The sequence below is a fragment of the Coturnix japonica genome, chromosome 10, assembly GCF_054131305.1.
Source record: "Coturnix japonica strain WE chromosome 10, WE-NBRP24, whole genome shotgun sequence".
Lineage (NCBI taxonomy): Eukaryota > Metazoa > Chordata > Aves > Galliformes > Phasianidae > Coturnix > Coturnix japonica.
In genome coordinates, this window is record NC_140672.1 from 10,994,192 (window position 1) to 11,021,749 (window position 27,558).

Genomic DNA, 27,558 nt, shown 5'->3' on the forward strand with positions numbered 1-27,558 from the left:
CGATGTCAGCGTCACGTTGGATGATGCTGATGCTTTTAGCTTGCTTACAGTGCAGGTATCTCAGGGAAATGCAACAAACTCACACCCTAAAGCATCACACATTTAAACTTACACCGGGGATTTCTTCTGGTTTTGATGTGCCTGTGGGCAGAGCAGTAGGAAAAAATGAAGCCAAGTGAGTAAGAAACTGCAGTGAAAGGCTCAAATGATTTTAAGGTGAAAAGCACAAATAATGTTTTTTTAAAAGCTGAGTGGTAGGTGGAAGTTGTGCCCAGAATGGAACAGCTGGTTTCATAGAGCTTTCAGATGAGCTCTGTGGCAGGATTATGATGCTGTATTTCTAATAATCAGGCAGCTGTCTGAAAATATGAAATAATGACTTTCTGAGCAGACACCTTTTTCATTTTACACTTAAATTGGAATAGTATTTATGTTCTGGATGCACCTACCATCATTTTGTAGATCAAGAAGCCACTTTTATAAATCTCTTAATGCAAAGTACAGCATGACACGTACAAAAAAGAGTTAGAGACCTTATTTATACCTTATTTTGTTTACTCCTGTAAGTCCTGGTGCTTTATGAACCTCAAAGGAAATCATTGCTGACTTGTTTGTGGATTTTGCATTTCTGCAATTTGACACGTTGCTGTTAATGCAAGCAGCAAGGCCAGGCTTCCAAGGAAGATTTGTAATATGTGAGATTTCTATGTTTTTGATCTACATTTTTGCAGTAGAGCACTGTAATGTGTGCTGTCTGTTGGGCTACCAGAGGGGCCGATCCTTCTGGATTTCCTGGAGCCTGGACAACTCCTGACTGCTGCATCGCAGTGCCAACAGAGCTGAAGGCTCCAACTTCCAGTTGTTTGCCTGAGGACTCTGTGATTTATTTATTTAAGTGCATAAACTGTCCCTGTCAGGAACAGATTGTAGGTTATAGCTGCTCTAAATGTGAAATGTTTTAAGCTGGACAAACTTCTTTTCAGTTTTGAGGAGCTGCAGTCAACGGGGGGTTCTTGCCTGGGTTCTCTTGCAGAACAGGGTGTGCTTCCATCCTCCTCTTTCCTTCTGTGACCAGGGAATTGTTGGTTGTTTTTTGCAGCAACATGAACCGTGAAGACCGAAATGTGCTGCATATGAAAGAAAGGGAAAGGCGAAATCAAGAAATCCAGCAGGGTGAAGAAGCCTTTCCACCCAACTCTCCTCTCTTTGCTGAACCGTACAAAGTTGTGAGTTTCTGCCATTTGTACAAATGTGTTTTTTTATTTTGTAGTGGAAATTGTAGGGAAATATGTGCTACAAATCTGTTTATATCTGAAATCTTTTCAGGTCCCAGTTGTCACCTTAACCAGCACTTAAGCAAGTATTGAAACTAAGGATGGACAGTTAGTTACTAATCATCTCCATAGGTAGATTTATGCTAATACTTATGAAGCAGGGACTATTTTCAAGGGAGGAAAGGGATAATGAGACAAGATAATTTATTTTTTGAAAAAACCTTTTTTCTGCTTCTGCTGCAGTGGTCATTAAGTGGTACCATTGAAGGTTTTCATTATACAGTTCAAAACTCACTTTGAAAACAAAGCCATTCCCTTATCTCTGTTTTGTTTGCGGGAGGTCAAACATTGCAGCTGAAGACTTTTCTCCCTCAGGAGGGAAGTTGTGAGTTTTTTGATTCCTGTCTTCCCTTCTGTTTGCTGTGCCTGATAACTAAAACCTACAAGTATGAAGCTAACTAAAGCTGGTTGGGATACAGTAAAACTGATTTGAAGGGCAAAAAAGAAACAACAGAAAAAACCCCAACTGGTTTTTCAGGAAAGAACCCCTATAACTGTGTTGGCAACAAGTTATTCCAGTATAAATACCAATTAAAAATTACATAACTGAGTGGTGAGGTTGAGCTGATGTTATTTTACTGCTAAGTAAAGCGTTGTCTGACCAATACATTATAGACTTTAAGGTGACAATGTCTACAGTTCTTAAAGTCTTCCATGCAGCTCACCTATACATTCTTTGAAGCACTGGTTAGTGTTTCAACTATTCTTGGTCAATTTAAGTGGTGCTGTACAGAAGTACTACTTAAAATCCCTGTTGAAACTTGCCTGAAGGCCTAGAATTTGGCTGCAGATTAAATAAATCCACTTTCTTTGCCCAGAATGAGAATTGGAATATAAGAAAATAACAGAACTGAGTTTGTGAAGTGATTGATCCATTTATTTGAAGTCAGCTGTAATTCATCTGCCTCTCAGGGGAAAGAGGAAATTTGAGGGAGAAAAAGATGAGCAGAGGGAGGGAAAGAACTGCATTACTGTGGTTGGTTGGGGAGAATTGGGTCACTGTGACTCTTTGTAGGGGTTTAAGATACAGGGATCTTCAGGCCATTTAATTAGTATTTTTCACTTGTGTGGCTGCTTGCCTGTTTCCTTCACCTTCTAATGCATGGGACTAAAAACTCTATTGACTGTGTAGATTTTAACAACGGCTTCATTTTTTAGAGAATAAGCATGGATTGGGCATCAATAGACACTTTTCATTTGGCTTTCTTTCTATCAAAATAAGTGTAAACTGTCAAAATAAGTATGAAGTATTGCAAAGTATTTTGGTCTTTTTCCTTCTCTTCTCTGCCTGTAGGGATTTAGTCATTATTTTCTATGAACAGGTGTCTTCTCAGCCTCTGCTAAGACAGTGGTAATCTCCTCTGTATAGGAAATCCTATTTGACGTGCAATCAAGAGGGCAGTTTTAAAGGGGCCTGTATGCAGAAGAACACATAGAAGCGGTTTTTTATTTGCTAATGGCAGTTCTTTCATTCAGCCCTTGGTAGTCTTTGATAAATAGATATGGCTGACATTTTAGTTTGCTTCCTTTCACCTGCCTCCCTAAAAAGCAATGCTTTAAATAATGCTTTTCTTAGAGTTCTGTGTCCTGGGTGTTTTTGTGTCTTCCCAGGCTGAAGGATAAATCTTCTTCACAGATACTTTGTTGGCCATATGAAATAAAGTGAGAAAATGATAACAGGGCAAAGTTGCATTTAAATTTGATCAAAGATTTTAATAGAGTTGTTAGTTACTTCTTTGTTTGAAGCACACAGACAGACTACTTTTTAAGTTATCCAGCTTTTCAACATTTAAGAATTCAGAGCAGTGTGTGAATGGAGCTTTCCAAAAGGCTCCGACTACAACTCATGGTTGCTTTTTGGCCAAATGTTCCAGGCTGTGTGTTGTAAGTGCACATCCACCAAAGTGCCACAGGCTGACAGAAGGTTGGATGGTCCTGGTACTGTCACTGCCTGGGTAGCCCAGAGCTATGGGCAGCTTTGGTGTCAGCAGCCTGTGTTGCCTACGTTCTTCTCTCAGTGGCTGTTTGATTCAGGGGGGGAAAGAAAGTGTGCAGAAATACAAAGGCCTTTGTGCTGCAGATAGGAACTGCATAATATTGCACAGCCTTGTTGACGTCTGAACACAAAAGGGAGGCTGTGTTTTTCTTTCTGAATCTGTCAACCTTGGATTCTGTTTCTTCACAAAGTTTGCGAAAAAATTCCATGTATGGCTGCCCTGAGCCTTTCAACTTTCTGCCAGCCTATTTATTTTGTGTGCGTACATCTTAGCCATGGAACTTTGTCAAATTCTCTGTTTCCAAAGTCTGTAATTTCCTCTGCCTTCTCCCCTCTGTCATTCTTGGCAGTGGGATTTCTCCAAATTCCAGCAAGTTAGTGAGCCGTAGGCTTGTACAGCCTAGACCCGGAACAGAATTCAGAAGGCTGAACACAGCGCTGGTTTACTTGAATCAAGCCACACTGTTCTAGAAAATCTTATTCTCCTTAACTTTCTATTTATTTACAAGTTATATGCTGCAGCATCTCACAGCATTTCTCTTGTGTGCAGAAGTCTGGTACACTTTGCCTACATGTAGAAAATGAGGCTCGTTTTGGTGGATGGGTGGATTTTATGTCTAAGATTGCTGGCATAAGATCATTTTCCCTGTGTGCAGCAAGTGTTTGCAGGGACCCAAAATCCTGACTGGGGCCTGTCTGCATTACTATAAATATATCTTATAATTATCAGGAAGTCTTTGAATCAGAAGATAAAACTTCATGAAAATAGGTCATAAAAAGTTTTATGGGTGCTGTGAAAAACAGATTCCTGACTCTTGATAAAAATGTTATCCCATCACCTAACGCTCTGTAATTTCATCCTGTGTAAGTCTTTAAAGCCAGGGGTTCACAGTCAAAAAATGCAGAGCAGGAGGACTGGTGTGTTTGTAAAATATATTCAGAAATGCAGCTGTTTCTTATTGGATGGAATCTTTCCATCATAGAACAGGGAGTGTGATGTCACTGACAGCTGTTATGTCTGTGTACCTGAGTGGTGACCTGCAGACATCTCTGAAGAGGTGCACTGGTCTCTGGGTTTGCTCAGTGTCCCGTGCTGTAGTAGTTGTGAAGGCAGCAGTCAGTTGCGTCGATCCCTTGTGATCCAGAAACTTTATTCTGAGAATTAAAAGTGAGGTCTGACCTGGGTTGTCAGATATTAAATGGAAATGGATCCTATTCACCACAGCCAAACCAAAAATGGACAGGTAAGAATTATGTACCTGACTACCATTCTAATCACCATTTTGTGTCAGAGTCCAAGCAATGGTTTCTTACCTGTTGAAGTGTCTTCCACTTAACTTCAGCAATCTGCTATGCTTTTGTGAAAAGCATTTCCATCCTTCAAAATGTTCTTAATTTCTTCTTTCTCAAGAAATTGGACTTGAAAAAATATATATTTCTGTTTATTTCTTTATTAATCTTTGAGTTTCTGAGAGACGTGTATTCAGAGGCAAAATAGATGGTGAGTTATTTGGAAGAAGTTGCACATTTAAGCATAACACCTCGTTAAAGTGCCCTTAACTGGAATACTGCCTTAGAAATAGGAAGCTGGCTGAGGTAAGCACTGAGGCAGACACTTTCTGTAGAATTTATGGTATGTACATTGATGAGAACAGTCCCAGTTACTCATCTTGTGCTCAGCACAGCGCAGTCGTTCTGCATATGTGGTATTTTGATTACTGTAGGGTCTTTTTTTTGGTTTTACCTACATTTTATCAGGTACTTTTATCAAGTATTTACCTACTTGTCTTAGTTGACAGGAAAAAGGAAACTGAGGAATCATGCTTGTACTCATTGAACCTGTGTGAAAGATAAGAATCAGTTTGTATTCTGAAGAGAGTACGGCTTTTGCTCTCTGTTGAAGTAAGAAGACTTCTGCAACTTGATCTTGACTTTGCAGTTTAACCATAGGTTGATTTTAATGTCTCTTCTTTCAGTCAGTAAAGATGAAGGGCATTGGGAACATCTTAAAGTTCCCTAAGAGGTTTTGTTTTTGAGAAAATTGCACTCTTTCTCCATTCCACTGACAATACTCATTCAAGTCATGATTTCAACTGCTGCCACTTTTGAAATAAAAATGTTAAAGGAAGTCAGATATATGTAAGTATGCCTTGCCAGGTAGAGCTTTTGTGTGTTTATGAAGTTACAATTGGAAACTGCATTTATAAATTGCATCACGTCACTGAGCTGGCTGTTTGTGAAGACTGCTGTACAGCTGTGCCCCAAACCTCTGCAATTCACTGTCACAGAGTACATCTATCAGCTTGGTGAATTGACTCAAACATTCTCTGTTTTTATGCGTAAGGTCAGCAGTTGTCCTCATTTTAAAAGGAGGTCAGGAAGGTCCTATTTTAAAATGGCACACTAGCTTAGAAGTAGGTTTTCAGTAACACAATACTCTCTGATTATTTGTTTATTTATTTATTTTTTAACATTTCAAGTGTTTGATAACGTACTGTGTTTCAGGAGGCAGAATTGGGTTTTCTGGAACAGGAATACAGAGATCTTACCAGTGCTAGAATTGGCGAGGCTCTGTCTTTCAAGGCTAGTTTCATAGACAGCAAATCCACTGTATATCGAGGCAGGTATTTATCACTGTCTGTTGGCTTTTATACAGCCAGGTTGCTCAGTTACATGAGGATTTGGATGAAGGTGAGAAAGGGAAGATAGGGTTTGCAGAAGTTGCACAGTTTCTGGAGATTCAGGTACTGTGTATGACAACTGCACGTGGCCCATCTTCCAAGCAAGCAAGCAGGGACAGATGGGTCAGTGGGACAGATGAGCTAAGGATGCTCTTCCCATGTACTCGCTGCTCTGTCACTGCTGGGGAAGGCAGCTTGGGCCCAGGAAAGGGCTCCCTGTTTCTGTTTGGTTGTTACCACTGGGTTTTGTTTTTAGCATGTTGGTTTTCTTTGGGAGTAGGTGTTGGTTTTGTTTTGTTGTTGTTTTTTAAAGGATATGTGCCATCCTTTAAAGTCAGAACAATAGCTTGATTATGGCATGATTTTTGAGATGTTAAAATTCCCTTTGAAAAAACTCCTGTGATCTTTTGTTCCCTTAGGAGTCTCAACAGTCCAGTTTTGGCACTGGAGAACAGAGTAAGTACATTAAACTTCCTTTCCTATGTGCAGTGTTTTTGTTACAACTGAGTATTCTTAGTACCCCTTAAGAAGTCAGGCCATTAGATCATGAGACCTCTCCAGGCTGGTAATGGAATGGGTTGCACGTAAAAATTGTCCGTATTTTCTCAAGACTTATGAAATAAACACTTGATTTTATTTGTGGCTTCTTGCTGAGAACTGGAAAGTTAATAACTGTTGTGTAACTCACTCATAACTTCTAGAAAAGGGGAAAAAAATAAAATTGTTTCTTTAAATTGTTGTTATTTTTTTAATTCTCGAAAAATAGGCTTCCTTGGTTGATATGATTGAAAATAGCTGAGTGTGAAAACACCCACAGAGAAAACCCCTGGGTATGCTGGAAAGCAACGAAGTTCATATTTTAATAGAAAAAACACAATGCATTTTCTTCCTTTTTCTTGTCCACTTTCGCATTATGGATATGAAAATTGAAGAGAACTGCTCAAGAATTGTTAATATTCTTGAGTGTATTATCCCAGAATGTATTTCCAAAGTCTAGACAAATGCACCTTTTATTCCTATTTGACTGTGTCTTCATTTTGAATATTACTGAAATGAAGCATTTAACCAGGTAACATATCTGGCAAAAATGAATTAGATTTGTGCTGTTGCCTTCCAACAGTCTTACCAGTCCCTGTCAAAGTGATTAAACAGATTAAATAGTAAAAGCAGAATGGTTTATTCTTAGGTATTCACAAGCAGCTTAATCTAAACTCCTAATACAGTGGGGAATTAAGGAAACAAATTAAAACTTAATTCCATAAGGCTAGCCAATAGGTTACATTCTGGAAACAGCTGATCTTTAGGTATGTCATCAGGGAGGCCAAATAGATAAAAACACAGAACCATTTCTCAGCTCCATTTTCAGTTTTCTGTGACACTTCCAACAACCTCAGATATTGTTTCTGTTGTGCTATGTTTAGTAATTTACTAGAACTAAAGAACAGGGAAGGAAAAAGAAGACAAACCAAAAAGCAGATTATATCACAGTGTTCTAACTGTAGGGTTTGGTTTATGAGTTTGCTTTTTGGATTTAAAGACTTTTCATTCACTAAAAAGCTGCGTAGGAATGCTGAAACAGATTAAAAACTTGATTTAATTGATCTCCTCAGCATGTAGAGGGTAATAGAATAATTTTCATGGGAGGGTTTGGGCTCTAAGGTCCCTTAGATGCCATCCAGTTCCAAGCTTCCCCCCAGACCAAGCTGCCCAGGTCCCACCCAGCCTGGCTTCAGGGATGGAGCACCCACAGCTCTCTGGCAGCAGTGCCAGGGCTTCCCCACACTCTGACTAAAGAATTTCTTCCTAATATCTAAGCTAGACCTATCCTCTTTTACTTAAGGATTGTCACTTGTATCCTACCTTGATAGAAGCAGAAGTTTTTCACACCTTCAGAAACATATTAAGTGTGTGTTGGTTTAGACAGCAACGATTTAAAAAAGCCTTCTAGATTTTCTTGATTAAGGTCATTGCTTCTCTTGGCAGTCTGTCTCTGCTCCTCTCTCACTTGGTCAATGTGTGAGAGGCTGCACCTGACGTCAGCTGGTCCCTCTTTCTCCTGTTCACTCCGCCATTCTTGAGTTTGTTTGGCTAAGCCTGTTTAGTTCTGTCCACTTTGCAGTGACTGTTTTGCTGTCTGTGTTCAAAAGAGTACAGCGTTATTTCTTTTTCCTTCTAGAACGATATAATCCTTCATCAAAAACATCCAATGGCCATCAATCCAAATCGTAAGTAGCAGTTGAGAAAACATTTCTCACGTAACAGTCAACTTTTAAAAGATTCTGGAAGTAGCTGTTTCTTTACCAGAATGTGTCAGTTCTTGCACACTCTTTGTCATGCTTTACACTTAACTGACAGGAGAGGGAAAAAAAAGTTGATTTCAACCTATTTTCAGGAACAGTAGGGCAAATAATGGCACACCGGTGTAACAGGTGCGCTGTGCCTTCCTTCCATCCCCCTGCTTTCTTCTCAGCTGTAGGATACTGAGCAGGAGTTTGGCCCTAGGAATTGGCTGGTGAGCTGGAAGTGTATCAGTGTGTGAGAATGGGCACGATGGGACAGGATTTACTAAACGTGCATTGCTAAGCTGTCAGCTGGAAGCAGCTTGTTGCAGTTGCACAAATAGGATGAGGAACTGTTCTGTTATTAGAGGAGACAGTAAATTAAGTTTGAGATCTAGTTAAGTTTGTACGAGTAGTTACTCATTCTCTTAAGTGACTGACAGGCATTTTTATTAGTTGCGTACACAGACCTAACATTATGCTTCATTAATCAGACATCAGAAAGAAAAAATAAAAAAGCAGCAGGAAGAATCTAACTGTCTTTTGCCCTATTCATACCTGAAAATTGATTACATTCTGTTTAAATACAATTTCCAAACAAAAAATGCCCATTCCACCTGATGGAATGTTTACTGAAAGCAACTGCAGATTCTGAAGGTATTCTAAGTTAGTATTTGTGATGCAGTTACGAAATGAAGTTTAGTTTTTCTGTTTACATTTTTAGTATTAATAAGATTAAAAAACAAATCATCTGTGAGAAAGAAATGGGAAATAATTGAAGAGTGGCTTGTTCATTTATTTATTTATTATAGACTATGTCAGTTCCTTAAAACATGAGGTTTCAGATGTTTATACACAGCCACTTCAATAAGTGGTAGCAGTAGGAGTTCATCATTTGGCTTTTCTTTTGTTATAGCAGTGTAGTCCTCTATGAAAGGGCTGTGCTGGTTCCAGAATGGGAGGTTGTAGGAAGGTGCAAGAACTGGAGTTAGCACTTCACATTAGTTAAAGTGAGGTGCATGGGAAGAGGGGTGAGGAGATGTTTGCTGTGTGAATAGAATTTCCGATAAAGCGATTGTGCTCTGTTAAGAAAGCGTTAAAAAGTGAGATAAATGCATCTTTTGATAAGGGTAGCAGCTGAAAATAGATGTCTAAGTAGATTCTCGAGGTTGCTGTTTCTTTTCAGATTATAAGTAGAACAGCTGTACTGTGAAATTGGGAAGTATTCTAATCCTTTCTTATCTTCTTTCTCCAGATGTGAATCGAACCAGACAGAGTAAGACGTTTTATTTTTGTAACGAAGGTGTTTTTAAATAAGCACAAATACCCCACTATGTTTTCTTTGTGTTCCCGTACTTTCAGTGTCATGAAATAGTATGTGTATGTATGACTACCCTAAATAGGAGCAATTATACCTTTGAAGAATAGTAGAAAATTTATGATGTCGAACAGTTGGGATTTTGCCACTAGACATGAAGCAATCACATTTCTTAATTCAATGGGAAACAGTATTCTTGTCCGTGGTGTGTAAGAGGTTGAACGCAGATGTTTTAGCTCCACCTGCATTAGTAAAACGTGTCAGAATTCCTTTCTAAACTTTAAAGAACGAACAAAGGAATCAAAGCACTACAGCCCGTAGTTTTCTTTAAAGAATGACTTAACTTGCCATTCTTAGACATTAAATGTTTTAAATGGTAACTTGTGGATTTCACCCACACACCCAGCTCTGTAGCATAAACAGTAACTTGTTGGAATATAGAAGAGTGCTTTGAATGTAATTAAATTACATGGAAAAACTTGTCTCACTTTCTCCCTTTTACTTACTTAGTATGTTGAAAGATGACTTAAAACTTAGCAGTAGCGAAGACAGCGATGGAGAGCAGGTATGTTCACAAGATACCAAAGATTCAGTAGAATAAACCAAGTGTATTGATGGTTTGTTACATCAGCAATGTTCAGTAGTCCAACAGCAAACTGAACAGCTGAAGGAGAATTTGCAATTGAGGTACGAAAAACAATTAGCAAGTTTTCAAACAAACTTCAGGTACTCTAAAATGCAAATGTGAGGAAAATGATCTGGTTTTGTGAGAACAGTACTTTTTTTTTTTACCTAGGGACTCATGCTTTGATGATTTCAAATGGGCTTTCTCTAAATGTGGAATGGAAACAGAGTCAGTTTCCTAACACACACAATGGGCTGCCACCTAAGGGAGAGCCCCTCATGTTCTGTGCTGGCTAAAGAGTGCATGGCACACAGATGTCCATGCAGCAACTGTTCGGGATAAGAGCTGCTGTGTGTGTCTTTTACTCCCAGGTTGTTTCTGTAACTATAAGTCTAGCAGCTCCTTTATTTTTATCGTATCTTTTGCTCCTTGGCAATATTAACTCTGTGCATCTCCAGCCAGAGATGGTGTTCAGCCTGCTGAATTAAACATACCTCTTGAGTCTGTGCTACCCAGCAGAAGTCCATGCTGCTTTTTTTGCTGTTCTCAGTTCCGCTGTTTGTTATATTTTCACATGGAAAACTTGAAGATGGTGCATTTAGTTGTTTAATTACTGGGGCATGGAACATTTCTGGAATAGCACAGTAAAAATTTGTATCATCTGGTTCTAAAACATGGCATGGGGGAGTGGAGAAAATAGGAAATCTCAGAACTACTGTCAGAATATGGAGGGTTCTGAGATGACACGTTTGTGGTAAAAGCTTGGATAAAAGAACTGTGATTTATTTTTCCTTTTGTACAAGCCAAAGGCAGGCAAATTTAAACCTCTGTATTTCTGAATTAGAGCACTCTTCAGGCTAAGTATTTAGAATCTTTAAGACTTGATATCAATACTTTGCAATGTAATTGCATATGCTTCTAGAAGCCTCATGCTCTTCTTCTTAATTGCAGGACTGTGATAAAAGAGTTCCAAGGAGCACACCTGGAAGGTAGGCATTCCTTTACTTTCTATGCTGCAATCCAATGGTAGTGATGTTTGGTCCAGTCAGCGCTTCTGGCTTGATCTCGTTTCTAAAATCAGTGTTAGTTGTTTGTCTTTGATTAGACCAGAAGGTGATTAGAGTTTAATCAGTGGCCAACACATATTCTGCAAATATTATACTGACAACATTGTGAAGGGGGGAGGGGAACAAGGTGAATTGTGCTCAGTTGAACTCTTTAGCAAATGTTAGTTAAAATATTACATTTTATTCTTCCTAATGGAAGAACTTCCAGGATGCCTTTGCACTGAGTAATGTTTGTTTATTTTTCTTCCTTTTTGTTTTCAGTAGTTCTGAACCTTCACAACATAACAGTGAAGGAGCAGATAATTCTAGGGATGACTCAAGCAGCCACAGTGGGTCTGAAAGCAGTTCAGGATCTGACTCTGAAAGTGAAAGCAGTTCCAGTGATAGTGAAGCTAATGAACCATCACAGAGTGCATCCCCTGAGGTAGGATTTGTCACGCATTTGGGCTGTCATCAGGCATTAATCCTGAGTTTTAAAAGCAGAAAAAAATGAACATGTTCTCGGTCTCTTTTTTTTTTTTTAACAAAAACTTGTCAAGTGTAGAATTATTTCCACATATTTCCACATATTCTTTTGCTAAAGTACCTGTAATTTGACATGATAACTATATTTTCTATAAGCACACATTTGCTATTTGAGGTGATTTTTACCATAGTTATCTGTTGGAGTGCAGAAGACATGGGAACAGTAGCTTAAAGACCAGTAGCTTTTAGTCTGGAATGCCATGGCAGCAAGTGCTTCCTGTGGACTGCAGTTCTTCTGATTGAAGGAAAAAGCAGACCTGCTATCTGTAGTTATATGCATTTTTCATTAGTTACTGACCTCAGATGCTCGAGTGCACCGCTTGCTTTGGCTTGCAGCACAGTAGGGCTGCAGAAAAGATGGAAGCCACGTGAAACACTGTATCTAACAGTGCTTTATTGAAATTTGTTTTTAGCCGGAGCCACCGCCAATAAACAAGTGGCAACTGGATAACTGGTTGAACAAAGTTAATTCACATAAAGTGTCACCAGCTTCTTCTGTGGACAGCAACATCCCATCCTCACAAGGCTACAAAAAAGAGGGACGGGATCAGGGAACAGGAAGTGGGTACGCTGATCAAAGCGGATCCAAGGACTCGATTTCTTCAACACCAGGGCGAGATTCCAAACCCACCCAAAAGGGCTCAGAGAGCAGTCGTGGCACGCAGAAATCACCTGCCCAGAGTGACAGCTCAACACAGAGGAGGACCGTGGGTAAAAAGCAGCCCAAGAAAGCAGAAAAGACATCTGTTGAAGAGCCTAGAGGAGGTCTTAAAATAGAAAGTGAAACCCCAGTAGACATGGCAACAAACATACCTTCAAACAGGCATAAGGCAGCCACTAAAGGTTCCAGAAAACCTAATATAAAGAAAGAGCCCAAATCTTCCCCTCGGCCTACAACAGAGAAAAAGAAATACAAGGCTTCAAGCAAATCTGCCCTGAAATCCAGGGAATTCATAGAAACAGATACCTCATCCTCTGATTCAGATGAAAATGAAAGCCTGCCTCCTTCATCACAAACACCCAAATACTCCGAGAGCAATAGGACTCCTGTTAAATCTTCCATGGAGGAGGATGACAGCTTTTTTCGGCAAAGAATGTTCTCTCCTATGGAAGAGAAAGAGCTTCTTTCACCACTCAGCGATCCTGATGAAAGGTACCCACTTATTGTGAAGTGGGTACCTTCACAAAATGGATACCTGAGCCTCTTATCAAGAATACCAGAGAAGCCTTACAAGGATGCTGATGTGCCCAAAGTGGAAAAGAAAAATGTGCCAGAGAAGCATGCAAGAGAATCTCAGAAGCAGCCTTCTGATAAGAGTTCCACAAAAGGCAAAAGGAAACATAAACAGGTAACAGTATCGTAAATAAAATCTTGCCTGTTATCTTAGCCTTTTAGTATCTTGCTAAAGGGGTTAAGCATATGGCCCAGTAACCAATGTCATACCTCACTGCAGTGGCTCAGTAATTTAGGAGATTACTTTGCCTACCTATTCTATGTAGAATAAATTGATCCTTCCTGTGCCGTTGTAATAGGGAATATTGGAGTTTTCATTCATGAAAGGCAGAGGGTTGTACCTTTAGATGTGTTAGCACTGTAGCTTGCATTCCTGGAGGTAGCACAGATTGTGTATCCTCTTAAACTCTTCAACTTTAGGATTAGGTTTATATAAAAATCTGGTCTTCGACATCTCTTACAGACTCCATGGGTTTTACAGTTCCTGGCATTCATAAGACACCTGTGTTTGACTCCCCAGCATAAAATCTGATTTCGTACCAAAGCCTTTGGCAGATTTTTGTTATTTCATAGTGATATGCGTGTTATAAAATGAACAACTTGAGACTGCCACTTTTCAAATATATGATACAAGGTAGTTGCTTCAGGGGATGTTTCTGTAGCCTGTACAGGTATTATTCTGTACGCTGCAAGACGCCCACTGAATTAAATCCGTTAAATATGAAAAATTACTGTCTTCGTGAAGCTGTAAATGTAGACATTTATCTGGATGTGTTTCTTGTTTGCTGTATTCAGAATGAGGATGAAAACAGAGCCAGTGAAAGCAAGAAAACAAAACTGGAAGAAAAAGCTCCATCAGGACACAAGACTTCTAGCAGTAGGGAGTGAGTATCTTGCCTGTCTTTTCAGCACTGAAGGCTCAGAGTGATCAAGGAGAAGACTCATGCCTGTATCCATCTCTCCCTTACCTTCTTCTCCTTCCTCCACAACAAAATGTCTCCTTACTAATCAGTGGGTAATATTTCATGGTTTCTGATTCTTCAGTTTGTAGTTTCCATTAGTTGTTGGTGGAAATTCATATCCATAACTGAAAATATTGACTAGGTAAACCCTACTATGAAGGGTTCACCTTTTTCAGATCAAACAACAGACAGCTGATATAATTATATCATGGAAAAAAAATTCTCTACAGCGAATATTTGTTGAATTACTGATGTGTGAGAAGCTGCAGCTTCTGGCTACAGATGCTAGAAGTCTTTCTGAGTTAAATGCCTTCTTTGTTTCTGTTAAGAAATGTAGAAAAAATGGATGCTCGTCTGTCATGGTTTTTTTCCTTTAGTCCTGATATTTTGTTTTGTTGCTGGTGTGATTTTCTGAAGGGCACTTGGTTAAATGCAACAAGATGGTTTTTCAAAAACTTCATGTAAATAGTTATTTTGTGTACTGTTCTCTGTGAAAAGGGATGCCAGAATTAGCAACTGGAATCCTCAGCAGCCAAGGTAAGACTGTACCAAAAGGCCAATGGATTCTAGAGAACAGTTATCTGGGCCATCTTTTTTCTGAGCTGTTAGGCTGACTTGTCTGCAATAGACAGACTGGCGCTAATGCTGGCATTCATTTCTAACATTACAAGTGTTTAGGGTGTTTTTAAGAACTGTTGAGGGATGTGGTTTTATGGTTAGAACTTGCCTTCTGCGTTTTCAGGTCAGAACAGATAAAGTGGTGAAAACTAGTTTAATCAGGCTTTGTAACGTTTAGTTACTGTGGTGATAATTTGCTTCCTCTGAATCTGTCTTGCTATGTTTAACATTAAAAATCTTGTTTTATTATTTTTTTTTGGGGGGTGGGAAAGGAGAGGGAAAAGGCTTAAATGGGGGAAGGGTGTGGAGAGAAAAAAAGAAGTGATGCTGGATTTTTGTTTTATTTCTATTTTGAAAAGTAAAAAACAAAACTGAATGTATTCATTTTGTCCAGGTCTTTAAAACCAAGTGCTGTTAAAGAGAAGGATTTACTGCCATCTCCTGCTGCCCCAGTCCTTCAGAAGGATTCCAAACAAGAGCACGGATCCCGGAAGAGGACAGCCAGTCAGTCATCATCCTTGAAGTCCAGCAGCAATGTTAGTAAGGACAGCAGCAGTGGCAGTAAAAGCTGCTCATCTTCTAAACAGAGGAAGATAGAGGGAAAAGGTTCTGGCAGTGCTAAAGAAACAAAGGTAAAGGGCTTGTTCTGTGAATGCCTTGAACTTATTTCTTGGCTTTGCATTTTGACGTGCAGTGTCATCTAAATAATTTGCAGTTGTTGAAATGTAATTAGTTTCAGATTTGCCTTGTTTCGTACCGTGGTGCTTAGACTCTAAATTGGAAAATAACTTAGGAGATATTGTCGAATGCTAATGTTTATTCCTACCAAATATTTATGTTAATTACTAAAGTGCATTTAGTCATCTTTTGATGACAGATGCTGCGTATTTGCTGTTTAATTTGTTAATGAGAAATATCACTACAGATCTGCTCACACTGAATGAATAATGAGGTTACTCTTATGTCGCTGGAGCAAGTACAGATCTTGTCCTCGTTTTAAGGAGAACAGGAGCTGGGTCCGTGCACAGTGCTGAGATACAAAGCTGTGGCTCTCATTTTTCACCCTAGGATTCTAGAAAGGTTCATCTGATTCCAGATCAGGATGGTACAGAGCTCTCTGTGGTTAGAGTAGAGAAAACACTGTGGAAAAGGTGATGCAGAAAGTGTTTTTTAAGCAACTTAGATTAAGAACATATGTAGTTGAAGGGTTTCAAAAACATTATAAGATGATGATAGTGTAAGGTCATGATATGTAATGTGCTTTTTCATTAGTATATAAATGTGTATTACTGGACAGGAGTAAACTTGTGAGCACATCTGGGTATCTTCATAGAGTAATTTCTGTTGTATAACCAGATTTGAGTGTAATATGTTCAAGTTGGAGGGATTTCACCTTTATCTTTGGGATTCCAAATGTACCATTTCTCCTTGATTGCTCTGAAGTGTTCAGGAAGGGTAATTGATTTGGGGAGGAGTGAAGCAGCAAATTGCCATCGGCAGTGGCAGAAAGTAGCTTAGTCATTAGGGTGGAGTCCATGCAATATTTAAACTGGGAGACCTGCTGGATTAATTTACATGCCATTACTGTGAAATTTTAGAAACCTGGGAAGGTTGTGTGCATCGGTGTCTGCACTTACAGGAAGCCTGTAGATAGCAGATTTGCATCATAGACTGCTGCTCTGGCCTTTCCTTATTCATCAGCATAGAACTGTCCCTAAACCAGCTGTTAACTTGTTTGATGTTTTTCTTTTCATACTTTGGAAATGCTGCATTTCCCTGCATGTTTTGGTGGTGTTTTATGTTACACTGGTAGTTAGGGCATTGCTGTGCAAGTGCAGTGCCTCGCAACTTTGAGATCCTTCTAATTAGCAAGGATCTGATAAAGGCAGGTTATTAAATACTCTGTGTAATTGGCCTTCGGTCACGATGACTCCAAAGAACTGAAAGCACACTGAAGCTGGGAAATTGCCTTATGCTGTTGATCTAGTGAGAAGAGATTCACTTAGAATTCACAAGATGTTTTGATGTCCCTTCTTTAGCCTGAAGTGTCACATTGAGCCATGTAAAATTAAGGGGAGCAAGGGCAGCATGTTGTGAAGACAGCTGTTATTTCTCCTTGAAGTTGGTTTTTCTGAAATACTAATCTTTTCTACCCAGAGACATTCAGTAGTTTATTGTTGAAAGACATGAGAAGTCATAGAAGTATATATAGCCTCTTTGTTCAGAGTGGAAAATCATGATTTAGCAATAAGGGAGATCTCCTAGTGTAGTAGGGCTCAGCTTAATTATAGCCTCTGTGTCATCCCCTGTGCCAGCATGAGATGAAAGCCTCAGGGAAACTGTGTTATTGTATGGTGAATGGCAGCTAAAGCAGCTACTAAACTGAACTTACTGCTTACAGAGTGTGAAATCATGGGAAAAATGTGTACAGTAAATTCCTCTTTGTCTTTGAGAATATAAAAATAAAAAAAAGTCTTGACATGATTCGGTGACCATTTTCCTTTCAGGAGAAGATTCTGAACAATTCATCGAACTGCCCTCCTGTTTCTGCTCCATCTACAGAGAGCTCAAAGTCCAGAAGAGCAAAACTTGTTTTTGCTGACAGGTAAGAAAAGCAGAGGGTGCCTTTCCCTTTTTGGGGGTGCTAATCTTGCAGCACAGTGAGCTCTTCTGTGGAGAAGGGTTGTCCTGTTTGCTTCACAAAAGATGCTGAATACTAGTTCATGCTCTGGAGATCTGCATGCTGTTCTGCAGCAACGTGCTTCTCTGCCTGCTTTGTGCACCAAATATTTGGCAGATGGTGCACTCCTTGAGGAGAAACTCTAGTCTGCCCTGTGTGTTCCTGCAGAGCGTGGATGGACCAAACAGTAGATCTAAACAGTCCAGGGTTGTCCTGTTTTTAAGTGTTGATGTATCCATCACACACTTTCAGGATATCACTGCTGCCTGTTCTCTTTTAACAGAGTCTGCTTTGCCCATGGTGAGCAGTTGTTGTCTTTGGTAGCAAAGAGGAGCCTTCATTTTTTGAACCCAAATGGGATTGTGATGCAGTACCTCCTGTTATTGTAACTTGAGTTAGAGGGGGATGAAGTGAAAGCTGTAACATTAACAAACTTTTGTCATAAAAGGAAGTACAGAGTAGGTGGTCTGACTCCTTAAATGTGTCTTCTATTGTAGGACTTACTCAGCTAATCATTATTTACAGCAAGCAAAGAAGTTAAAACATAATGCAGATGCATTGGTAAGCAAATCTACAATGTTTATCCAGTATTTGCACATTATGCTGGAGTTTGTTTACTGCTTGTGCTGTGTTGCTGCCTGTCTGTACTAGAACTTTCTGGTATTTCCTCTCAATATTTTCCTTATTTTTTTTTATCCAATCTTCTCAGTCTGACAGGTTTGAGAAGGCTGTGTACTACCTAGATGCAGTGGTGTCATTCATTGAGTGTGGGAATGCATTGGAGAAAAATGCTCAGGAATCCAAGTCCCCGTTCACTATGTATTCAGAAACTGTGGAATTAATCAAGTAAGCGCTGTAAAGCACACACAGAACTCAGATGGTTGGGGAAGAGGGCTGGAAATCAAAGCTTCTGCATTTTACTCATGTTCTGCCACTAACTTTTGGAGTCCCTTGCTCTGCACTAAGAACGGATCACTAGCCACTTTGTTCCAGTTACTGAAGCTTCAAGTGTGTTCTTGAGGGCTGAGATCCTTTATTCCAAAGTTTGTGATGTCTTAACAATTTGTGACATGTGCAGAGCAGAACTATTCCAATTATTGCCTAGCCACGTTCTGTTTAGGGTCTGAGGGAAAGACCTGAAACAGTGAAGGAGTTGAAAGTTGAATTTCATAAGAACTTGGTGGCTGATAAATGATTGTATAATGTTTCATTTACTTGATAGTTTTCTTGTTGGTGATTTGTTTATAGGTACACTATGAAACTGAAGAATTACTTGGCACCAGATGCTACGGCTGCAGACAAAAGGCTAGCAGTGCTTTGGTACGTGTATCCTGAACTTTATATTACACACTGATTAATTACACACACAGATTTCAGTCTGTGAAATGCTGTCTTACACTGAGTTTTCAGGTGTTTTGAACCAAATAGGAGTTTTCTGTTTGACTGTTCAGTACCATTGATGCTATAGATCGATTACTGTAAGGGCTTGTTAACAGCAAAGTCTTTCAGCTATTAAGAAAATGACTGACTGACTTCGACTTTGACTTCCATAATGTTCTGTCAGTTACTGCTTTTATTTTAGAACGTGATGTCATTGGTAACTTGTCGCATGCAATGGAATTGTTAATATGGCTAAAAATGATAGAGGTGCCTTTGTGAATTTCATTATCCTTAGTGTTTTGATAAAGTTACTGTTGATGAACTGAGCTCTTCATTTGCTCTCTTTGTAAATTATAGTGTTCCAAAATAACAGACTACTGTTGAGTTGGTTGCACGGTCAGCTGATGTTGGGCTGTGACCTAAATGCTTCGGGAAACTTTGAGATTACATTAACAAGCAAACTGTTGTCTGGTCTTGGCTTTAATTTTAGTAAAATAACATAATCAGAGCACACTGCTTTACTCATTTGAATGAATTTCCAGTTCTGTTTTGAAACTTTCTTGGAAAGGAAATTATCTATTGGATTTGGGAGGAGTAGCAGAAGGAGGGTTTGGGGTCTTTGCTGTGTGTTCACACAGTGATATGGCAAAACTTGAAATGGCTGTTAAGAACTGTCATTTGCCTTCTGGACTAATTAAATGGCTGCAGCAAGCAGTTGAACAAAGCTGACTGTGTCAGGTGGAAAAGGGAGGGGGGACTATAGCAGCATGCACCAGATTCAGTGTGTCCTGACATGAGAAAAAAGTGAAGGCTGTATCAGTAAAGTCACTGCAACCTAGTTTCAGCTTAAGGCACAAAACTGTTCTTTACTTTCTTGAGAAGTAAAGGTGGTGAGGGACTTTGTCTAGTTACAGTTTGACAGTTGGCTGTTTAGTGTTGGGAGAGAAAAGTTTTTAAAAACATGGGTACTCCATTTTTGACTTTTGGTATGTTGTGATAAGCCTGACTTTAACTGGAAATGTTTTGTTGTTCTGTCTTTGGTTAGTCTTCGGTGCCAATCTCTACTATACCTAAGGCTTTTCAAACTGAAAAAGGAAAGTGCATTGAAATATTCTAAAACTCTGACTGAACATCTGAAGGTAATTGGATATATATTTTCTTCAAATATTAAAAAACTAATCAAATTGAAGCTCTACATTACTTAAAATTCCTCTGCCTGGTATTCAGATTGCTGCACGTGAACTTCCAGTATGCCCTAATTTAGGAATGGACCTTGAAAGTACATTCAAGCTGAGCAGTTTAAAGCTGGGAGGATACAGCATGACTATGATGTCATCAACCCATTGGTCCTAATGATAGCTTCCTATTAATATTTTGGTGCAGCTTTTAGTAAATTTAGTTGGCTTCAAAGAGAATTTTAATTTTGTTGTTGATATAACAAAGTTAAAACTTTGCTGATTTGTGTCTTAGTCATCAGTGAAATGGATGCTTTTCCCAATTTTGAAAGTACTTTGATATTATTTAGGATATTTTGATATTATTATATGCTTAAAAGAAAAGCCATGAGAACTCATGTTCAGAAATGAGCAATTAAACAACCAGATAAAATATAATTAGCTGAGGTATAAACATACGTTTACTTTTTCCCAACAGAATTCCTATAATAATTCTCAAGCACCGTCACCTGCTATGGGAAGGTAGGTAGTAAAAGTTTACCTGTATTTCTATGTTTATAGCTCATTCTCCACATAAACTGTGAGTTTGAGGTGCTCAAAGAGCAGCTTTTACTTTCTTGAGCTTCTGTTGTTTTTGTTCTAATTTCTAATTGTTCTAAGGTCTAGATTTTGATCCCTTTGTTCAGGTAAGTGTTCTGATAAGAGGTTGAGAAATGTGCTGTACAGAGATATTCTCAGGCAACTCCTTGTTGGGAGGAATGAACAAAAAACTTCTCAGTGTGTCCTTAACACACAGGTCACTTGTCTCAGTGGTTTGTTGTTTTATGTAATGCTTTTGCTCTCAAAACAATAGCTTTATTAGTGCTGCAGTGATGCACTTGTAGCCCAGATGGCTACAAGTGCTTTCACAGTAAGCTCTTCCATGGTACAGCAGTTTACTTCTGTTCTTGAAACCTGACAACAGACTTTTTATAGATTACTCTATCAAAACAAAACAAAAACCAGAATTTTAGGAGGGCATTTCAGATATGCATCATGTTATTTGAAAATACAACAGCAGTATAATTGCCTTGCTTTAATTTTTTCATTATTACTATGTGAGGTTCAATTTATTTAAACAACAGATTTGATTGAAAGATGCTGCATGTTGATTTGGCTGTGAGGCTAAAATACAGGAGCTGGAGGAACATGAGAGGTTTTCAAAAGCTCACTTGTTTTAGGGCCAGTCCTGAGTTCTCAGTGTGTGAAGTAGGAGTGCCTTAGCATCCCATGTTCTGAGCTGTAGGAAGACATTTGCATGACACACCTGACATATCTGTGTGCGTGTTTTACAATGTAATGTTTTCCTTTGGATAAGCAGCAAGCCTGTTGGTATGCCGTCTCCAGTCTCTCCAAAGCTGTCTCCAGGGAATTCAGGAAATTACTCCTCTGGGGCAGCCAACCCTTCAGGGAGTGGGTCTTCGGTGACGATCCCCCAGAGGATCCATCAGATGGCAGCCAGCTACGTCCAAGTTACATCCAACTTCCTCTATGCCACTGAAATTTGGGACCAAGCTGAACAGCTGTCTAAAGAACAGAAAGGTAAGGGTAGGCAAAGGCAAGTTGTAACCTAAGATGTATACATTGTGTTAAATTCTAACAGGTTTTCAATTTTGGAGTTAACAGTGCATAATGATAAATAATTGGGTCCTTTGTAAAAGAAAGATGGAAAGTAATTCCTTTGGTGACAGCGATGCTCTGGGCTGGCTGTCCTGGTTGTCAGGTGGTGTTGGAGATCTAACATTTCCTACCAGCTATGCTTAAAATAAATAAATAAGTCTTGCATTTCCTGCAAGTTTTTCTCTTTAGGAAGTAGAACTTGGTGCATTTCCTTTTCTGAAATCCTGGAGTGAATATACACATTCGAGGGAGAAGGCCAAGAATGCTTTGTAACAGTTAGGCCACAGTGTAATTATGCTTACCTTCTGCAAAACAGTAAAGAAATGGGCTTAGAAAGGATCTCTTTCTCTTTCTTCTGCCATCTTCAGCCGTCTTTCATTTCTTTTGCCTTGATCTGCAATGTTTGTGCTGAGGTGGTGTTCTTTTAGGGAGAGCAATATTTCACTTACGGCAGCCAATGAGAACGACTGTGCCTAATTTGTGTTTCTGTTGTTTTAGAGTTCTTTGCCGAACTGGATAAAGCTATGGGCCCTCTGGTTTTTAACTCGAGCATCATGACAGACCTAGTGCGTTACACCTGTCAGGGACTACACTGGTTGCGCCTGGATGCCAAGTGATACTTCGAACTGAAGGAATGGAAAATTGAACACATTTTTCTTGCTGCCTCTGATTTATCTCCACAACACTGTGTCATGTCAATAAGGAAGACTGCCATAACACATTGCTTAGTTGACACTAAAAACAAAGAATGCTTTCACATGTCTCCCATCTTGATTTGTGTTTTGTGTTTTAACCCAAAACGATCTTGTTAATGAACTCCTTCAGTATTCCCTTTTTAAGTTATTTAAATATTTTTAAATTTGCGACATATAAAGGTGTAGCTTGGCTAATCTATCATGGATGGATCAGTCATTGGAATTCCCGTCACAATACGTAAATAGTCGGTTTAAATCCTATTTATTTTAATTTTTTTAATTTTAATTTTGAAAAGCCCAGTTTTTGGGTAGTTTTTAGCTGTTTCTTCCCTAAATTTTACCCTTCCAAGTACTTAGGAAAAATTAAACATAGACACTTTATTTAAGTACTCTGTGAGCTTTGTTACTCTGTAATGTCTTGTGGTGGTAGAACCTGTAAAAGGAATTAGGATTGATAGGTTCTAACGTGTAGAAACACCATACTTTTCATGCCTAATGCCTATGATCAACTAATAAATGACAGCTAGAGTTTTATTATTGCAGAATTTGTACTAAATAGAAAAAATTCCAGATATTCTTCTACGTATTAAAATACTTCATTTAAATGAATTTTAAAGAAATTTATATGGACAAAAAATTTAGCTGGTTCTGACTTGGGTTGCTTTCAAGGCAGTTTCAAACCATTGGTTAACACTATAGCAAATCATGAAACAATTTGAATGTAATATCAGAGTAATGGTGTAGGAATGAACTTCGGTCTGATAGGAAAGGCATATAGGAAAGGTTTCTGAAATGGACAATCTTGTGCTTTTTTTTTAATCTCTCTTCATTTAAAACGCATTTTGTTTGTCATTTTTTGACACTTGCAAAATCAGCAGTTTTGTGGTGAAAAAAACCAACAGTAGTTAAATTCCTACCAGAACTGCCATTTGCAACTTTCTCATTGACTGGAAAATCAGGAATCTTAAGTAGAGACGGAGGTCCATTTTTTTTTCTGCCTGAAAAAATGTCTGGTGGTTAATGGACACTACAGCATAACAGTGCAACAGCCATTGTGGGGTGGGGGAGCACACCTGCTATTACAGGGAAGTTGTCTAATCGTTTTGATGCAGAATGGATTTAAAACTTGTATTTACCCCATGTTAATGAAGGTCCCATTCGTGTTTGATGCATTTGATGGAGCAGAATATTCATTTGAGAGGGAAGCGAGTTGGTGTAACAGAAACAGTTTGTGGAGTTGCAGTCGACTGCTCTCAAAACCAAAGTACCTTTCCACATGAGGTGCTTGTCTGAGTCAAAGGTTTAAAATGCTACTGCTTTCAGTATTGCTTAGTGCCCCTAACATGTCTGGTGTGCCTTATGCCTTACTTTTAGATGAAGATTTTATGAACTGTTTACAAGATGTTTTACAGCAGGACCAGGTGTACTGTATGCAGTGGTCTTCTGCAGTACTTGGGTAAAATTCCATTTCTTTTTCAAAAGTACCAGTGTCTGTCATGCAAACTGACTTCTCATTGCAGTGGTCTTCTAAAGAGTCAAGCTCTGAATACTTTAGAGTGCGATTGTGGAATGCTGCTTTGTTTTATCTCCCATTTAACCCTTAGTTCTGTACCAGAGATGAACGTGCACGTTCAGGAAAAAATATTGCACTAAAGTTTTGTGTCGTCATGGTTAAGTGCCAAAATCATGGCAACCTCAAAAGAAGGAATAGAATTCTACGCTACTTAGTACTGCAGTATGTCCTATGGGCTTTAAGAGTTTAGAAGTTTTGAAATGAGTAACCTACTAAAAGGTAGCTGCATATTCGTAGAGCTTCCTTTGTGTTCCAGCGTGTTTTGTACTTCCAGAAGAGCTTTGCTACATACGAACCAACATGTGTTTGGTTAGCGGACCTGTGACTTTTCCCGTTAGAGCTGAATCACTGATCAGGTCTGTTGGTTGGAGCATCCTTTTTATTAAATCACTGTGCAAGATTGCATTCTTTTCGTGTTTGCTGTTAGAGACAAAACTCTGTACCCTCAGACTCTGCATCCTGGTTAATAGGACACTGTCAACTAATTTTTCCTTTAATACTCTAAAGTGCCTAGCACTCTTTTGACGCTATATAAAAAATACGTTTGTAGGAGTTGCATTCATAGTTGTTTTTTTTTGTGTAGTGCTGCACCGGCCGGTGCGGCTGCTTCCAGCTTGCTCCTTTGTGCACCGTGACCATGACTGTAAGCAGGAATGGTCTCATCTCTGGGAATTTATTTTCTCTTTTTATTTCCTTAGAGTCCCACAAATACCTTTTAGTGTTACACGCAGTTGTCTCTTACAAAAATGTTTTGCTTGTCCCCAGGTCAGTGGGTCTTTGGGTAACTGAAAGACTTCTTACATTGTGTTAAAATGTGGACCTGGAATGGCTGACAGAATCCGTCACAGGGAAACATTCCCTGGAGTGCTGCCCAGGTTTTCTGTCTGTATGGGAGATACACAGTGGTCTTGTTATTTGAAAAATGCCTTACTCATCTGTGGCTATTTCAATCAGAGACACTTAAATTTCACACTTCCAAAAGCATATCTGATTTGGGCTTTACCATTGTTTCTAAGACAGAAGTTGTGTACTTTGTCAGATTTCATAGCAATTAAAAAAATGCAAATACTGAATATGCTTCCATCCCGGTGCCACGATGCAGACTAACAGTCCAACTCTGTCCTTTTGTTAACCTCTACACAACAGCAGTGGAAATGCAGACAGCGTCAGCACTAAGGCAGGCTGCGCTGGTGGCTGAGGAGGGGATCCCTCACTCCCAGCTTCCTCAACGATTCCCTAGATGATTGGATCTTAAGCACATATCAACACTGAGATCTTAATTCCCTTACCGAACGTGGTCCCAGTTGGTGAATCTTAAAAATGGCTTAATCAGACTAGGCTTGCTCAGATATCACTATTATTTGGATTTGCTGTGAAACTTGCAGGTTCCTAGATGGTAAGGTGCAACCATTTATACTTATAAACAAATCTTCAGGACACCAGAGTAAAACAGCCCGATACTTTTATTTTGATTTGAAACTATTAGCCATAAAGTAGAGCGTGTGAATGGCTCTTCTTGGCTTTTGATGGCAGTATGCAATTTGTATTGTATGTGTCTTTTAACATATATGTATATATATATGAAATCAGTCTGTCCAAAGTATATGTTATACTTGTTTTTAGATTATGGTGCAACTGACTATATTGATATATTATTTATTGAGTGCTGAGTCACCATCTTACTGGTGATAAATCTTGCATATTATACAGGAGTGCAATGTATATTCCTTTAGATTGCTGAGGCTTGATTGCTGTGATAACAAAGGAAAAGAAGAAGAAAAAAAAAAGCCCTGAAATGTATTTATGAATGGCCCCAACATACAGAGTCAGTACTTTATGGGAATGATGTGCTTGCCCGGGGCAAGTAAAATAAAGCTGTAGGCAGATAATGATGTAGTTTTCCAGAATGGGAAACTATTGGAAAAAGAGACTACCTTTGCTGTATTTAATATTTCAGTTACCTAACAGATATTTACTGTCACCGCAGCGTTTATGTTAAGGGCCTGAGCAAGTCAAGTTTGAATTACCCATTGGGGAGTAAGCAACTTCCAAATTTCTAGATTTCTGACAAAAATTTTGGTCAGGGTTTAAATTATTCCATCTAATGAAACAGTGTTATGGAAACCTGTATGTTAATGCTGGATATCTTGAAGTGTGAAGACTAGCCAAAGCTTTTGGTGGCCAACTCAGACAAATACAGAGCTGTTCCAGGAGGCAAATCTCCACAGTGTGAAAGTTACCTAAAAGCAATCAATCAATCAGGGAATCGTGATGTATGTCAAACTCCATTACTTTTCAAGGAATTGGTTTCTGATGCCACGATGCCATTTGAAAGCAGCGGTATTGGGGGTGGGGGGAGGCAGGGAGGGAGGGCTTAGCGATGTAATAAGTACATTTTTCTCTCAATACGAGCTCTGGTCGTTGCTAGATCAGCTATCGACAGCATTAGTTCTTTGCTCTCTGCCGATCTCAGCTGAGTTTCAATCGAATACACTATACTGAACAATTTGAAACGCTGTGTTACAGCGTTAGGGTTTATATAGGCCATCTTTATGTAAAAGTTTTAATTTCATCTGGAAACTTAATGGAAACGTACCTACTCCTGTCATACCTCTCTGCGTTTGCTATTGGAGCTGATACGGGCAAATTGGAATGCAGTGTTCCCCGACTTGGTTTTTATATGCAGCCCGGGGAATCGGTGCTGTTGGGTGCACAGTACTTCTGCAGCGCTTCTTTTCGGCTGCATTGATGTTACACATCTGAAAACTCAACTCTAAGGACCAGGCGTGACTTTTGCAAGCACAGTTCCTGACATTTGTATCTGGTCCCCCTTTTAAATTGTTTTAAGAAATTTTGTATATGGAGGATAAAGTGCTTATATATTTATTAAAAATCCTTTATCTTAATTGAAATTATTATTTGATGAAGAAGGGTTTTTTGGGGGGAGGGTTTGTGGGTGAGGGAAGGTAACTTTTCACCTGTCTCTTATAAATGAAGCCCTTGTGAATCATACAGAAAGGTACTGCTAGTAACTAATGGGATGTCTCTGTTTCACACTTTGTACATGACAAGTCCATGTGTTACGTTTTGTTTCTATGGGAATATTTAGGCGTCCGTCTTCAACCAAAACCTAAAGAAACACACCAACTGTGATTTTATTTGTTGCAATACATTTGAAATTTCAAAGGGTACTTTGGGGCTCAAATTAGGATTTCTAAGTCAGTATGTGCATTTCACGTAATAAAGCTGTTAATGGTGAGCAAAGTATTATATACTAACTAGATTTTTTCCACATCTGTATAGTATATTCTATGTATTTTGTGGTATTGAGATTATAGAAAGTTTAGTGTCTGAAACATGCGTTTAATGTGTATTTTTAAACAAATTTATGGCAATTAAAATATTTGGAGAAAAGGGTATCACATTTCAATTTGTAAAGATCTTTTTAACTACTGTGTCATTAAAATGCTTTGTACAATGCAAAACTGTAACTGGAGAAACTAAGTTTAATAAATATCAAATAGATTTTCTGTATTAAACTTCAAAGTGGTCCTGTCTGTTGAAAGGGCTGCGTGCTCCCTGCTGCTGTATTTTTAAGCAGAGGTTTCTTTTTTGACCCCAGCACTCTGCATAACAAGGGAAGATACTGTCCAGTATGTGAGGTATGTTGAAATAATGGGATTATTCAGACGGGGAGGTCAGCTTGGGACGTAGGCAATTTTGATTAGAAATAATTTAAAAGTAAATACTTCTTCCA

At 39.0% G+C, this 27,558-nt stretch overlaps 1 protein-coding gene across 1 annotated transcript; it reads left to right on the plus strand.

Annotated features, from left to right (window-relative positions):
• Positions 1-1,103: 1,103 nt before the first annotated feature.
• On the plus strand, positions 1,104-27,340 carry LOC146759326 (AF4/FMR2 family member 4-like). Its single transcript, XM_085510216.1, has 18 exons — positions 1,104-1,226; positions 6,431-6,467; positions 8,188-8,236; positions 9,546-9,566; positions 10,119-10,173; positions 11,185-11,222; positions 11,562-11,724; positions 12,239-13,174; positions 13,855-13,943; positions 15,034-15,271; positions 17,147-17,244; positions 17,817-17,880; positions 18,029-18,165; positions 18,568-18,639; positions 19,745-19,838; positions 20,353-20,396; positions 21,235-21,455; positions 22,032-27,340. The coding sequence occupies exons 1-18, from the start codon at positions 1,104-1,106 to the stop codon at positions 22,148-22,150; spliced, it is 2,598 nt and encodes an 865-aa protein (XP_085366342.1). The 3' UTR covers positions 22,151-27,340.
• Positions 27,341-27,558: the final 218 nt, after the last annotated feature.

Excerpts from the sequence above, each read along its gene's own strand:
- LOC146759326 (XM_085510216.1), top strand. The coding sequence starts at position 1,104 with ATGAACCGTGAAGACCGAAATGTGCTGCATATGAAAGAAAGGGAAAGG. Across the intron at positions 6,468-8,187 it reads TTTTGGCACTGGAGAACAGA|AACGATATAATCCTTCATCA; the intron begins GTAAGTACATTA and ends TTTTCCTTCTAG. Across the intron at positions 9,567-10,118 it reads TGTGAATCGAACCAGACAGA|TATGTTGAAAGATGACTTAA; the intron begins GTAAGACGTTTT and ends TTACTTACTTAG.